The sequence below is a fragment of the Vicia villosa genome, linkage group LG5 (assembly GCF_029867415.1).
Source record: "Vicia villosa cultivar HV-30 ecotype Madison, WI linkage group LG5, Vvil1.0, whole genome shotgun sequence".
Taxonomy (NCBI): Eukaryota; Viridiplantae; Streptophyta; class Magnoliopsida; order Fabales; family Fabaceae; genus Vicia; species Vicia villosa.
In genome coordinates this window covers 162902426-162919247 of record NC_081184.1, presented here as the reverse complement: position 1 = coordinate 162919247, position 16822 = coordinate 162902426, and the positions used below count along the sequence as shown (strand labels likewise).

General features: G+C 34.5%; 1 protein-coding gene across 1 annotated transcript; it reads right to left on the bottom strand.

Annotated features, from left to right (window-relative positions):
* Positions 1–10683: 10683 nt before the first annotated feature.
* LOC131605908 (putative F-box protein At3g16210) lies at positions 10684–11850 on the bottom strand. The gene has a single exon (XM_058878198.1). It carries the CDS (start codon positions 11848–11850, stop codon positions 10684–10686), a length of 1167 nt encoding a protein of 388 aa, XP_058734181.1.
* Positions 11851–16822: the final 4972 nt, after the last annotated feature.

The following is a 16822-nucleotide window of genomic DNA, read 5'->3' as shown; positions in this document are numbered from 1 at the left end:
AAGCCAATGAAATTAAAACAAATCTCATGCTCTCATTGGTTGAAGGATGACACCTCACCGTCTTCAACCTCAAGCCAAAAAAAAAAATAGAGAGAAAATGTGAAATCATGATTCAGAAAATGAAAACCTGAGAGGTTGAAACTTATACCATTGAATTTGTCTCTTCATCGCCATCTCAACCATAGTCACCATGGAAATTAACTCAATGTAAAAAGAGAGATTCAAACAAAAAACTAGAAAACTTTGAAAACCCGAGCTTGATTTATGTATTAAGTTCATGGATTTATTCCATTAGTTTGTCAGCTTAAATTCAAAAAGTTTAATGATCTTCATGACTTTTATGTAGTATAACACAAGACAATCTTTAAAAAGATCAAAATTTCAAATTAAACAAACTTCGTAAAATTTATGATATATAACACACAATAATCTTTTAAAAGAACTAAATTTTGAAAGTTTAATGAACTTCAGGACTTTTATGTAGTATAACACAAGACAATCTTCATAAAGACCAAAGTTTCAAATTTAACGAACATCGTGAATTTTATGTACTATAGCACACGAGATAATCATAAAAATAAAACTAAATTTTGCAAGTTTAATAAACTTCGTTACTTTTATATAGTATAACACAAGACAATCTTCAAATTTAACGGACATCGTGAATTTTATGTACTATATAACACACGATAATCTAAAAAAACAAAATTTGCAAGTTTAATGAACTTCGTGACTTTTATGTAATATAGTACTACAGCACACGATAATCTTACAAAAAATCAAATTTTGCAATTTTAAAGAACATTGTGACTTTTATGTAATATAACACGAGACAATCTTCCAAAAGACCAAAATTTCAAATTTAACGAACATTGTGAATTTTACGTAGTATAAGCTCCAACATCATCTTATACACACATATATCAAGAACCTTACACATTACACAACAACCTCTCGTTGTTAAGGCTACTTCATCCTTTTAGTCAATAATTGGACATTCATATCTTGCTAAGAATTGGCCTCAAGTTATTTGACACCTTTAAAATGATTAAGTAAGCTTATTTTCATAATTTATGGCACATTCTTGAAAGAGCTTAAACATGGCATATTATCAAAAAAACAACAACGTAAACATAACATGAGTATACAACATCAATACATAACACAAATCATCCAAGTAATCACATAAACATGGCCTTACCAACATACCATAGTAATTAAGCAATTAATCACACCTTAGCAAGCATTACACATAAAACATTTTCATGATCATGCAATTCATTTCAGGTGATAAATAAAATATGGACTCATCACATTAAAGCTCTTCCATTCAGCTTTCTAACGCCGCCAACCGTGCATCGTTTCGACTTACAAACTCAAGATATGCTAATTTTAAGATTACTAAAGTTTTGCTTTCTAGTAGAGCTCGCCCGGTGAACCCAGGGTGAACGTGACAACACAGTTTTGTAAAAAACAACCTTCTAACACCAATTTCTCACTTCCAAACTACCACAAATCAAACCCAAAAATGTAACAGCATCACAAGAGTAGAATTTCATCGATTAATCAAGCATGAAATCCATTTATCTCTCAAACCCAAAAATCCAAAAACATGCAATTGATCCCAAGTTCCTAACTAATGGATCCCACAAAGAGAACACAACAAGAATGTAGTATGGATAACCAAGCATAAACCCTAAGTTCTCTATATACTATCTAGAGCCCCACCTGTGCAAGAACCTGGTTTAGATGAAGAAGGATGGAATGTTGAAGTTGCTTGGTGTTTCTTGATGATCCTAAGTTGATTCTCCCATGGACAAGCAAGTCTTGAAGCAAAACCTCTCTTTTCCTTCCAAGAAATCGCCCTCTTCTCTCCTCTCTCTAAAATTCTGGTTTTTCTACAAGTTCTAAGTAGGCATGGCAATAAAACCCGTACCCGCGGTTATCCACCCGAATCCACCCCAAAGTTGACGGGGAAAACCCGTTTTAACTGGGTTTGCATTTGGATTTTTCCCCAATTACAAAATATGGGGACGGATCGGGTAATGGGGACACTAGTACCCACCCCGAACTCATCCCCGAATCCGCCTCGTTTATTTCATTGTGGATGATATAATATATTTTTGATAATTTAAAATATTAAATACGTGACCAATGTTTTGATATTTTGATTTGTATTTATTATTTAAAATATTTGAAATTGTTATGAAATTAACTAAAACAATAGAGAGATCAAAGAGAGGTAGAGAAGAAAGAGAGCAATATTATCTTATCTTATTTCAAGTGTGCTTTACATTGTAATATGGGTCTCTATTTATAGGACTCAAGGGAGATAGAAAATCACACATATTAAACACATATTAAGTATGGAATAGGAAGATGAAGAACATGGAGATGGATGGACATCCACTAACATAAATATTCATAACACTCCCCCTTGGATGTCCATTGAGGATATGCCTCGTTAAAACCTTACTAGAAAAAACCCAGTGGGAAAAATTCTAGTGAAGGAAAAAGAGTACAATATCCTTTGAATGTGAATTGCCTCGTTAAAAACCTTACCAAGAAAACCCAATGGGACAAAACCATGGTGAAGGAAAAAAGAGTGCAAAACATATGTATTTCTCCCCCTCATGCAGACATTTACATGTGAGACGATATTCTTTGTAGTTGTTTCTTAAAATGTCTTCTTCGAAGTGACTTCATGTAGTGGTAATAGTAATGCGGGATTTGATGAAGTTGTTTCCATGAGTTGTTTCATAGATCTCCATGAAATGGTTGTACCATCACATGTAAACAAATAGCCTGTTTCTGATCTACTATTGTGAGAATCTGACAAGTAACCAGCATCTCTAAGATAACGAAGTATATGTTTGACTCCGTTCAAATGTCTTCATGTAGGTGAATAATTGTATCTTGGTAATAGATTGACCACAAACGATATATCAAGACGTGTATAATTAGCAAGGTACATTAGTGCTCCAATTGCACTAAGATATGGTACTTCAGGACCAAACAATTTTTGTAATCATTTTCTTGAGGCCTGAAAAGATCTTTCTCTACATCTAATGATATAACAATCATTGGAGTAGACAACGAATGAGATTTGTCCATATAGAAGTGTTTCAACACTTTTCTATATAATCTTCTTGGTGTACAAATATTTCATTGTCCAAATTCTCAATTTGTAAGGCTAGACATAATTTTTGTTTTTCCTAGGTCATTCATCTCAAACTCTTTCTTTAAGGAATTTATAGCTTTTGGAAGCTCTTCAGGAGTTCCAATAATATGTATCACATTCACATAGATAATTAGTATTGCAAATTCTTTTCCACATCATTTTATGAAAATACAAGTACAAATTGAATTATTTGTATATTCATCATCTAGTAAATATTCACTGAGGCGATTATACCACATGCATCCAGATTCTTTCAACTCATACCGAGACTTGTTCAATTTGATGTAGTAATTTTTTCGAGATCCATAATTACGTGCCTCTGGTATATTGAACCCTTCAGGGAGTTTCAGGTAAATGTCACTATTAAGTGAACCATATAAATAAGATGTCATTACACCCATCATGTTCAAATTATGCCCTTCATGTGTTACAAGACTAATTAATTATCAAAAATCGATTGAATCCACTACAAGTGAATATATCAAAATCAATCTTAGGTCTTTGTGAAAATCATTGAGCAATAAATCAAACTTTATATCATTCTTATTTTTCTTTTTCACAAAAACTCATTTATATCACATTAGTTTCACATCTTGAGGTGTTCGGACTACAGGCCCAAAAGTGAGTTACTTGTAAAGTGAGTTTAGTTCTTCTTCAATTGAATATATTTATTTTGGCCATTTCTCACTTAGTCTACAATCTTTAATAGACTTTGACTCATGATCCTCGTTATCATTGATCACTTTTAGCGCTATATTGTATACAAAGACATTGTCAATATTGACTTTATTCAGTTATCTCAATTTCGGTTCCATTTCATCCATGACATAATTTATCGAGATCTCTTTATTTCATATTTCAAGTACTTGATTTATTCTTCTGGAACTGAAAATTAAATTATGTCAAAGTGCTCTAAGCATTTTCATATCCTCACTTGGGTCATCTTTAGTTTCTTTTCTTAGTCGAGGATTTTTAACATTGGAACCAACTTTCATACCACGCTTCAGGCGCAACAACAACTCATTTGCATTATTATATTATCCAATAAGAGAATCCACTTTGAGTGGAGTATTATCAGCTGATAATTTATTTCATAAACTTTGCAAATGAATAATATTGTGAACATTTGGTTCATATTGAATTGTACGAGGATCAAGACAACAATTTAGTTTAAATTGTTCATTTGAACTTCTTGTTCATGATTTCAGCTGCTTATTCTCTCCCCCTAATATTGGGAAAATTAATTTATCAAGTGATAATTAGCCTACTGGGCTGAAATCAAGTATTTGATTATTTTCTCAAATTATATCCTCAAAATTGAGATTCATATTAATTATATTTTTCCAATATTCTTTCAAGACTCATCTTAATGTATTATATTGGAGCAATTGGAATATACACAACACATCCAAATATTCACTTAGATGAGAAGTATTATAATAAATTAGGGAGGAGTAAGATATAGTATCTTGTTGGCTTAATGCGAATAAATATCTTAATATCATACTTTGGGTGTTTCAAATATATAATTTAGAATTGATGATCTCATAAGTATCAACCATATAATTAACTTTAGACGTATAAAGAATGGATCTTCGGGTCCATTTTCTTTTTATGAACATATATTACATGATATTCAATATCAATTTTAATAATATATGTGATACTTATACAGGAATTTCTAAAAAATCCAGAAAACAAGATCTTAGTCTAATTAGTTGAGAAAATAATTTCACAAACTTCTGGTTGTGAGTAGAGACATATGCATGATATTTTAGTCGATGCAACAATTAGTGTCATAAAATCGTAATTTCTCAAATTTTTATTTTCCTTTAGAAACACACAAAAATTGACTGGATTGAAGAAACTTCTGGTTCTTCAACACAAATTATCCGCGTCATATTAAATCCGAGATGACCCAACCGGTTTTACCAACGACACATTTAAGTGTAATTTGTAAACTACAGGTTTACAATGACATGTGCTTCAATTGTACTAATATAAGTGTAGTACAAGCCCGGGAAAAAAAAACGGTAGCTTTTCTATTACCCATTTTTTGTCCAAATTGTGTTGTGTAATACAAAGATATTCGATACCTCCAATATAAGTCAAAACCCATATAATAGTATTTCATTATTAAACACTTTAATCAAATACATTCATATCGATTAAGAAAAATAATTCTTTAAGTAATTCTCTTGAGATATCTTAACATTAGTTTAAGAGAGGTTTTTTTTTTTTGTATAGTTCTTCAGGAACTCAATCACAATCACAATTTTTTTATAGTTCTTCAGAAACTCAATCACATTTTGTAGTTCTTCAGGAACTCAATCACAAATCGTTTACTAATAAAAATAATAATATTTATAATCCTTCTGGGATGCACGTTATTCATGCAATTCTTCAGGAATGCATGAAAATTACAATTGTTGTTTTCTTAAAAATTGAACAATCATTCTTTAAGTAATCCTTCAGGAATGCTTCAAGAACTTATCGATGATAGACAACTTTAAAATATATAATTGTGTTAATTAAACAAAATTTCCAGTGAAATCTTATAAAAAAAATAATAGAATAGCATGCTAAAATTTAATCTATAAGATGAAGAAAAATCTTAAAAACTTACTCGAAAGAGAAGAAACATGATTATGCAAATTGATCATAAAATCGCTCACACGGTAGAGTTTCGTGCTGATAACGTGTTATGAAATTAACTAAAACAATAGAGAGATCAAAGAGAGGTAGAGAAGAAAGAGAGCAATATTATCTTATCTTATTTCAAGTGTGCTTTACATTGTAATATGGGTCTCTATTTATAGGACTCAAGGGAGATAGAAAATCACACATATTAAACACATATTAAGTATGGAATAGGAAGATGAAGAACATGGAGATGGATGGACATCCACTAACATAAATATTCATAACAGAAATGTATTTATGAATTTTTTTGAAATTGTTTTGTTTTATTATTTATAAGGTAATTTAATTTTGGAAAAAATAAGTATTTCTATTTAAAAAATTGATTTCAATAAATGGATGGTGGCGGGTCGGAGATACCCGAACCCAACCCAAACTCGTTTGGGTCCAGTTTGGATTTTAATTCTCCATTCCCGTTTGGGTTTAGGGCGGGGAACGGAGATTGCTTGAGGATTCAGGTTTGGTTTGGAGGAGATAATAACCGTCCCCGACCCGCCCCATTGCTATCCCTAGTTCTAAGTGAGAGAAGTGAAAGTGAATTGTGAGGATTTCCTAGTTCATGGCCTATATATAGTCTAGGGAAAAAGACTAGATTTCCCTTGCTTAATAAAATCAAGTTTAGTAAACTATCCCTCCTCTTTCTCCCTCCTCTTTCTAACTAGAGTCTTGACTTTAAAATTACACATAAAGCATTAGTAAGAATATATACCGACTAAAATACACATGTAACAATGGAAAGATATAGATTTGGGAAAACCAAGTTATTACATCCTCCCCCTCATAAGAAAAGAATTCGTCATTGAATTCAAAATTACCTGAAAAGGTGAGGATACGCTTCCCGCATTTTTGATTCCAGCTCCCACATAACCTTCACCATCGCTATCTATTTATTCCTCAAGAAATTGACAACATGGTCTAATATGCAAGTAGGTTGCGGCTGGTAAGAGAGATCATCTTCAATTTTAACTGTATCTGGAAGGATGGGATTAAAAGGGTTCGGTACAAACTTTCTTAGCTGAGATACATGACAGACGTCATGGATTCCCGATAGTGAGTGAGGTAATGCCAATTGGTAATCCACCTCACTTATCCTCCTTAAGATTTGATATGGTCCGAAATACCTCGGGCTTAACTTCCTTGTCTTGAAGGATCCCTTAAGTCCAAGTCTTGAGGTGACCTTTAAGAAAACAAGATCTCCTTCCATAAACTCCAAAGGCCTACGACGACGATCTGTATAGCTCTTCTGTCGATCTTGTGCCTTCTTCATTTTTTCACGAATTTCCTTGATCTTATTCGTGGTCTCCTGGACTACTTAGACTCCAAGAATCACTCTCTCGCCAACCTCTTCCCAACACACATGTGTTCTGCACTTTCTACCATATAAAGCTACTTAAGGTGCCATCCCTATACTCGAGTGATAATTATTTTTGTAAGAGAATTCTATAAGGGAGAAGTGGTTTTCCCAGGTTCCTCTGTACTCCATAGTACACGCCCACAATATGTGTTCTAAAGTTTGGATGGTTCTCTCTGTTTGTCCACCGGACTGCGGGTGGTTTGAAGTACTCAAGTGTAATTCTGTTCTCATAGCATAATGGAAGGCTCTCTAAAACCTTGAGGTATACTTCAGCTCTCAGTCGGATACAATGCTAGTAGGAATGCCATCAAACCGGACAATTTCGGAGATAAACAACCTTGCCAATTTAATCACCTTATACGTTAAACTAACAGGTACAAAGTGAGCTGACTTGGTGAGTCGGTCTACAATCACCCATATTGAATCATGGCTTTTAGGTGTATGGGGTAAACATGTAACGAGGTCCATTGATATGCTTTCCCATTTCCACACCGGGATATCAAGAGGCAGTAGCACACCGCCTGGTTTCTGATGCTCAATCTTCACTTGCTGGCACACCAAACATTGGTTCACAAAATCCCCGATATCTCCCTTCATGCCGAGCCACCAAAATTCCCTCTTCAAATCTTGATACATCTTTGAAAAACCAGGGTGGATAGTAAAGTCACTCTTGTGAGCCTTTTCTAATACCCTTCTCCTTAGTTCTGAGTTGTCGGGCACACAAATCCTCTAATTAAATAGCAGGACTCTATCAGTAGCATGAGTGAACCCCGGTTGATCTGCCTTGGATTGTAGCTCTAAATCCTCATATTGAGCCCTTCGTGTGATTTCTCTCAAATCACATGAAATACTCATATAGCTAATCAATATTCCTGATAGAATCCAAGCATACCAGAGGTTGATGTTTCTAAACTTCTCCAATAATGTGTGTTCCAACAGCATTAAGTCTGCAATATGCATTTCCTTCCTGCTCAAGGCATCTGCTACCTTATTTTCCTTTCTGGGATGATACTTCAATTTGAAGTCATAGTCCTTCAAGTACTCCTTCCACCTTCTCTGACACATGTTCAACTCTTTCTGGTCAAAGATGTACTTCAGGATATTGTGGTCATTGAACATCTCAAAGTGCACCCCATATAAGTAGTGTCGATGTACTTTAAGTCCAAAGACAATGGCCACCAACTCAAGATCATGAGTCGGGTAATTCTCTTCATTATTTTCAGTTGTCGAGATGCATACACCACTACTTGGCCATTATGCATCAGTAGACATCACAATCCCTTTTTCGAGGCATCAAAATAAACTGCATAGCTTTGATTTGGATCGAGAATCACCAAAACTGGGGCGGTCGTCAATTTTTCCTTCAACCTCAGGAAAGTGCGTTCACATTCTAGGGTCCAATAAAAAGAAGTTTCCTTCCGGGTAAGTCTTGTCGAATGTAATGCCAACTGAGAGAATCCCTTTATGAACCTCTTATATCCTACTAGGCCTAATAAGCTCCAGACTTCTGACACATTCATTGGTCTTTCTCAACTGATCATTGCTTCCACTTTGGAAGGGTCTACTGATACACCTCCTTGAGATATAGCATGGCTGAGAAACTTAACTTCTTGCATCCAGAATTCCTACTTGCTGAACTTCGCAAACAATTGTTTTTCCTGTAAGGTAGACAATACAATCCTTAAGTGCTATGCATGCTCCTGAGGGGTACAAGAGTAGATTAGGATATCATCCATAAATATCACCACAAAATAGTCTAAGCAAGATTGAATGATTGGTTCATGTAGTCCATGAAAACTGCATGGGAATTGGTCACTCCAAACGACATAACCATAAGATACAAAGAAGTTTTTAGTTGTTTGTAAACTGCACATGCTCAGGACTATCTCCTTGCTATTCCAACTGATGGGCTAGAGCAACATATGTCACCAGTGGAGTACCATACTATCCTAAGATACTGCCTTATGATTCCCTTGTTTCTCATGGAAGAGGTTTGCCCTGTTTGCCGCAAGGCGTGTTTGGATACATTCAGGGAACATACAATCCATTGTAGGGAGCTTTCAGGCTTCAAATGTCGACATGACCTTTTTAGGGATGTCCTATTCGATGTATTTTGAAAGGCCGGAGTATTTGTGAAGAAAGAAGTGCTTGTGAATTTCTTGACAGATCCACAGGATGGGAGATCGACCCTTAGGCCAGCATATGTTCTTATGTATGGGTGGGTAGGAGGGATACATGCTTGTGTGGACTTGACTGGAGTTTCTCCACTAGTTGGACTGATAGCTGGAGGTTTTACGGTAGGAGAGGCAGCCCTCAAAGCCGTTTCAAGTAAAGTGTCTAGACATGAGAAAGCGTGTTCCAACAATCAACATGTTTTCATACCTTTTGCCTTTGATAGTTTTGGTTTCCTAGAACTTGAAGCAGTTGAACTTTTACAAAGAGTCCAAAGGATTATGCACAGTAATATTAAATCTCCTAGGTCTATGGATGTTATTTTTAAGAGGATTAATTTTGCCATCTAAAAAGGGATAGCGGTGCAGCTTATTGCCTGTTTGCCTTCTATATATCTTTGTATAAAATTCTTTTCTATATATATAAAGTACTATAGCGGTACAATTTCAAAAAAATAAATAATAATTAAAGTAGATTTTATAAAAAATGAATAAATTTAACAAAGTAAATCACTATTTTTTTATAGTTTTTTTCCTTCTTTCATGTAAGTTATATCTTTTCCTTCTTTCATGTAAGTTATATTTTTTCCTAAATGCTCTTCCTCCTTTTTTCTTTGGAACATATAATTGGAAATTTCTAAATAACCTATATGACATTGCACAGAAACCATCAAAAAAGTGCATCTATAATGGTTAATGAACATTAAAATTTAAAAAGTGCATCTATAATGGTTAATGAACATTAAACTTTAAATTGTCGACATATAGCATGTTTAGTTTGGCTTTTAAAAGATGCAGAATTAATTCTGGAGATGTAGAATCGATTCTAAGTGATTTTAAGGTGTTTGTTTTATTAAAAATAGAATTGATTCTGCCTCTATAATTAATTATACTTGAAGCTACAATTTGTAGTTTCTACCTCTAAAATTGATTTTATGTGATTTTTACACTGCAGTTTATTGTTCAACTCACTTTTAATAAATGTATCCAAACATAAATCAATTTTATTAAACTCAATTCTGTTAAAATCAATTCTACGAAATTCAATTCGACTAGAATCAATTCTGTTCATCGCAGTACATGTTTGATTTTTTAGTGGCTTTATCAAAATCACGGTGGCTCATCTTAATTATTCAAAAGTTAAATAATGTTTAATAAAAATATTTTCAAAGCCAATGTGATACAAAAATATTTTAATAAGAAGTTACAAAGATATGGTATTATGAAAATAACAAGCACTGTCAAATATTTTAATGGCAACATAAGAAATAAATTAATTACTTTTTTCTGTCAATTGGGACAAGACTTCTCTTATAACTTATCACTTGACAGTTAAAAGTTCCTTTAACACCTAGCTTTTCAAACTTTTCGGAACTTAAATTAATCCAAGCTAGTTCTTCATCATTTTGTATAAAGAATATATCACCATTTTTACTCACTCCAATAGGTCGATCAATACACGATAATGACTGAAAAATGAAGAGCTTGATCCATGACTCATTTCTCCCAACTTCACCTAAAATTGATATTTGAAAAGTAGTTGTCTCTGCATTATTTGAAATCAATGTTATTGAACCGTTTAGCACTCCCAAGTAATTATAATCAATACCGTCCATGTTTGAAGGTAAAGATGTTGTAACAAACATCTCAGTGCTCAAGTTAAATGAGACCAAATAAACTTCATTGTGCATTTCACAAGTAGAACCATGTGTTCTACTTTTACCTAACCAATGACACACATTATCCATGTACGCATGAACACCCACCTCATCTTGATAACATGTGGGCATATCTATATCAAGTGTTTTCCAAGAGTTGTTTTTTAAACTATATATCTCCCACAAAGAGTAAGGACATATATCTTTCCATGTTGCATCTTCACTATCCCTGTCATGATGAGAAAATACTCGATGTTGAATGACCTTGTAATCATCACTAATAGAGTCAAAACCAAACCCATGAAGACAAAGATGAAGCACAATTGATTCATTGGAAAAATGACATATAGGAATAACTTTATATTCCTCGGTTGTTGGATTCCACAATACAACTCTCCCTGTTTGTTTACAATCAATACAAAGAAAACCATTGATACTAGTTGAACCCAAAATGTTAAACAACCACTCATCTTCCTGAAATAAATTTGACCAATCTAAGTGTACCATATTCTCAAATCCCTCACCGGATAGAGAATGCATTCCAGAGTTACTTGGATTATCAACATTCCATGATGCATCATAATGTAGAAGAAGCGACGTGTCATTGTAATAGGAGTGATTCTTCAATAAAAAATTCTTTCGAAACATGTTCATAAAATAAGTATTATCTAACAAAAGAGACCATGATTTACTTACGCAACAAAATCGAGTCAAAGATTTGAGGGGCAATTTTGAGAGAATAACAAATGCAAAATCTTCATGTATATGTTTGTTGGTAGTAACCATTGTTATTTTCTCCATATATGACTCCAATATTGTTATTGGTTTCAAAAATGATCTTTATTCACTATTGTTATTGGTCCCTTTTCTCCAAATACAATTCATTTAACTGTGATTTACCTACACAAAATTCAGATCAATGATTTGAGAGAAAGCTTTAGTAAAACTAATCAAGACAACATCATTTACACATATATGATAGCTAACCTTTTTCTTCAGTTGAAGTCACAACTCCGATGAAGAAGCAAAGCAGATGTGAGAAGCCAAAGAAATCCTTTGTGTGAAAAGCTTGTTTCATCAACCATTTGGTTGCAAGTATAAAAGCAAAAGAGTGATTGAATTTATAAACTTCACAGTTAGGATCACTTCCAATGCTAGCATGTCGACATATATAGCTTTTATAGTATACACCTGTATCTTTGGAAGAAAATTGAACAAATTTAAAATTTCCATAACATTTTAAGTATTTAATTAGGTCAAAAACAATTATAGTTATTCATGATACAATCTCCTTTTTAAGGTATTATTTAAAAAATATAAGAAGGTAAGATTTTGCTAAGAACCGAAAATAATTAATTTTTTTCCATATTTTATAATTTGAATTACTAGTTTTATTTTCTAGATTTATAGAAAGAAAATCGATTTTAAATTTATAAATATCATTTTATAGAATTTTCATAAAATCTTGAAACATTTATAGTATCTATTTAATGGAAAGAAATTGTAGAAATGAGATAAAATTAAGAGAATTTCTAACCTCACCCATACATCTCTCACGCATCATCGAATTGACAAAAATATCCCCCAGCTTCCGTATATGCATCTCTGGAAGCAATTTTTTTTACATTTGTGTGAAAACGTTTCATAGTTGCACAGACGGAAAACTTCCGTAGATGCATCCACGGAATCAACCAAGACCCAAAAAACCAGAACAATATTTGTAACGATAAAAGAAATATTCATTGATTAAAATCGGCATTACATCGAAATTTCCAACAGAAAATAGAGAAATATAAGAAATCTAAGAAATTACAACAGTGAAAACGATATCATCTAATCCATGCATTATTTGAATGACATAAGTGTCGTTTTCCACCTCATCCCACCAACGTTCCGTTTCTCCGCTCTTAAGCGAGGTCTTTGTTCTAAGCCTCTGAATCCTTCTGATGACTTCGCCAGTTTTGAACTCTCCCTCTAACCAAGACATCACACCCCTTTTAAGTTGGTTCAAGGAATGGATGTGCCAAAATTTCGTCGGCATTGGGGGTTTGAGAGGAGAGAAAATAGCATGCCCATCCCTTTTGAAAATAGTCGATTCAGGAACGGGACGCTTGGATGATGTTCGCTGCCATGAGCATGGCCTAGGGGATGCCATTTTTGTGTTTGTGTGTAATACAACTCTAGAAACCCAAACTTTATAGAAGCCCTTGATGACTGTGGACCACACAATCTCTGTTACAGAATGTTCCGTATGTATATCCACGGAAGAATGACAGATATTTTGCTTCTGTAGATGTACCTACGAAAAAAACTCATAATTTTCAAAATTAGAGCCTTCCGTAGATACATCTACGGAAGTTTTCTTGTTATTTTTTTAACATAACAGAATGCAGCAGTAATAGAAGTATAAGGAAAAACACATAAACACATAAACTAATACTTGACAAAAAATGATTATATTGAAATATTAAAGAGAACATATATTACACTTTGAAACTAGAAAATACATCAAAAGAACTGTCGCCGGCTAAATCTATTGGTGGTTCCAATTTTGACTTTTTCTTATTCGCTTCCTTCTCGATGTTTTTCAATCTTTCAAATTCGTGCATCCTATCAACAAAAAGATCCGGCCACGTCTCGGCATCTTCGGTGTGATGAAGATCTCATTCCGGTGACGTAGGTGGTATGAGGCATCCCGATTTCAAGTAAACTTGCACAAAGTGATTTGCTTTTGAAAGCCATCCAATACACATAATGTGAGCATTTGAATTTGTAACACGTCAAGTCAATGCACACCATATCATAGGCGCATGCAATAAGATGTCCCATTTCCTGGAATTTCATCCATTTTGACACCGGTGCGCGAGGGCCCAACCAAGGCACAAGAGCTTCGTTAACCGCTTCAAATTTAGCTTCCTCTCCATATAACCGGGTGTACGATTCTTTATGCGTCTTCAACTCTTGGATGAGTTGATGACGGACAACCGTATGGCTACCCTCTCCATTACCAAGCAACGCCGAGACGGCTCGGTAACCGCAATTACCATCCCCCGCAACATCTACGATCCGTTTGATGTAAGGGTGCATAAAAACTAGCATCTCTTCGATGAATGGAATGTTCGGTGGAATAGGCAACTCTTATATAATTGGAATTTTGTGTGAAATAGGTGTCTGTGGCGATTTGCTAATGCGAGCTCCTTTGTTTTAACTTTTTTGAGATTTTTGCGATTTCAGAGTAGGTGAGTCGGGAAAGAGTTTGTCGATGTGCTCACAATATAAAGGAGACTGTGTAGTCGAGTTGTCATTCGGCGCAAGCTTCACTTTCTTCGGAGCACCCTTTGTCTTAACCGGTTGAGACGGCGGTTTCATGTCGGTTGTTTCTGAAAATCCGATCTTCCGCAATTGTTCTTTGATGTGGAGTTTCATATTGTCATCGGCCTTCGAAAATCTCTCTTGTATCGCTTCCAATTCGGAAGTAATAGAGATATTCAATTTTTCTCCTTCGATGCAACCATCATCATCAAAACTAAGTATCTTCCAATGAGGAATGACTTCATCCATTCTTATTGACTCACCTAGTCTCACCTTTTTAGCAATAACACAAGCACACGGGAGACCGTACGTGCTAATAATAGTGCAATCACACTTTGCGCTATCGACACCAAAAGTTTCACCTCGTTTGGTCTAGTGAAAGATATAGTTCAATCCGGCCCGAGACATATTGCCGATCAATTGAAAGTAAAGGATGTTGTCCTTAAATCGAAGCTCCAACACTGTAATGCTCTGAACGAACGAGGTTTGTATCTCATTGTGTTGGTTTTTAATCATGAGGTTTACGGTGTCTCAATCTCGGCAAAAGTCACCGTTGCTATTACCCAACCAATTTTTTAAAGTAGCATGTGTCGACTCAACTCTATTGATGGTTGTATTCCCAAGGTGCCAGACATTGGGGCTTTCAACATATTTCAGTAAATCTGGATACTTTTCACATACTTTCCAAAATTGCAATATGGCATCGGCATATAATTCTTTTGTCGGAGAATTTGCAATACGAGCCCATGCATCCATTATTTAGCCAACAACCACTCCGGGCTTCACCGGTTTCCCACCTTCGGTCTTTACTTCTTTCGTTCCACAGCGGGTTTAACCTTACTTCTCATATTACATGATATGTGATATGACAAAGTAATGCATTAGAAGAAGGAAATGCCCTCGCAACCACATTCGTCAAAGTGGTATCGCGGTCCGTAACAATGACCTTAGGCATCTCAACATGTTGCTTCAAAAGTGACCGACACACCTCCAATGCCCAACTAAAATTATCCTCTTTTTCACACTCCAAAAAAGCAAAACCAACGGCGTACGTCTTTTCGGTGGATGTTACACCGACAATCTCAAATAATGGAAGTCGATACTTATTGGTCTTGTAGGTAGAATCGAGAAGGAGCACTGTCGAGAAAGTGTTGAACAATTTTATCGAATCCGGATGAGTCCCAAAAATATCTCAGACTGTAACTCGTCTTCGCAAGTTCTGTACCGCGACAAGTATTTGTTGTCATCCAACATTTTCAACAGTTATTGCATCTCACTCCTATCTCCCATACCCGCCTTATTAGTGTGGTACCGTTGATTATACACTTGCCTTATATTCGATACGTTGTCGGGTTCCTTCCTTTTCAATGTGGCAAGTATATTTTTCGGTTGAACAAGATTCAAGGACATGTCATTAATACATGTCTTCTCTTCCGGATTGAGCCGACATACACTAGGATGTCCTTGTAATTTTGCGCACAAATCATGGTTATGCAAACCACAAATAATAGAGAACCTCAACTTCTTGCTTGCCAACATGTAACCACATATTTTAAATGGACACTCGCATTTGATCACCTTATACGTTGTCCTAACAGGTACAAAGTGATCTGACTTGGTGAGTCGGTCTACAATCACCCATATTAAATCATGGTCGTTAGGTGTACGAGCAGGCCCGACCCTGTGCCTGTGCAAAGAGAGCCACAGCACAGGGCCTCACATTCTAAAGGGCCTCAAAAAATTAATTACTTTAATTTTGTAACAGCAATAATTATTAATTGTAGAAAAGTAACGATGAATTTATAATATATTACATCTTGAAAACTTCCGTCACTGGCCCCACAATTGCAGCTGCTTTATAACGAAGTTGAAACTCTTATTTATAGCCACCTTTTGTTTTTCACTAGATATAAGCCCTCGATATGGAACATAATATAACTTTTTTTTAAAGCCTTATCCTATATTGCAGTCAACTTTACTCTGATAATTCTTCTTCTCCATGATATAGCAACCTTAATTTAGAATCAATTAATGATAGTCACTGAAACTAACTGTGTCTCTTATACACAACATCAGTGCCAATATGAGTCATTGTTATACAATACCAAGATTTCATAGTGTACTCATACTAAAAACAAGATGAATTGTACTATATGAAAAAAATGCAAGTAATTATTGTCTTTTAATTGCAGTCTAATAACCCATACCAAAATGTAAATAACTAATTTTTTTCTCTATTTTCAAATCAATTGTACTGAATATTTATATTATAGTTTTATTTAATTTTTATTAAATATAATTTTATTTTGAAGACTTTACTCTTAATTATTATAATTATATATTTTTTTAATTTAGGTCCATTTTCAAAATTAAAACGGGGCCTCCAAATTGATTGGGCCGGCCCTGTGTACGAGCTAAACATGTAACGAAGTCCATTGATATGCTC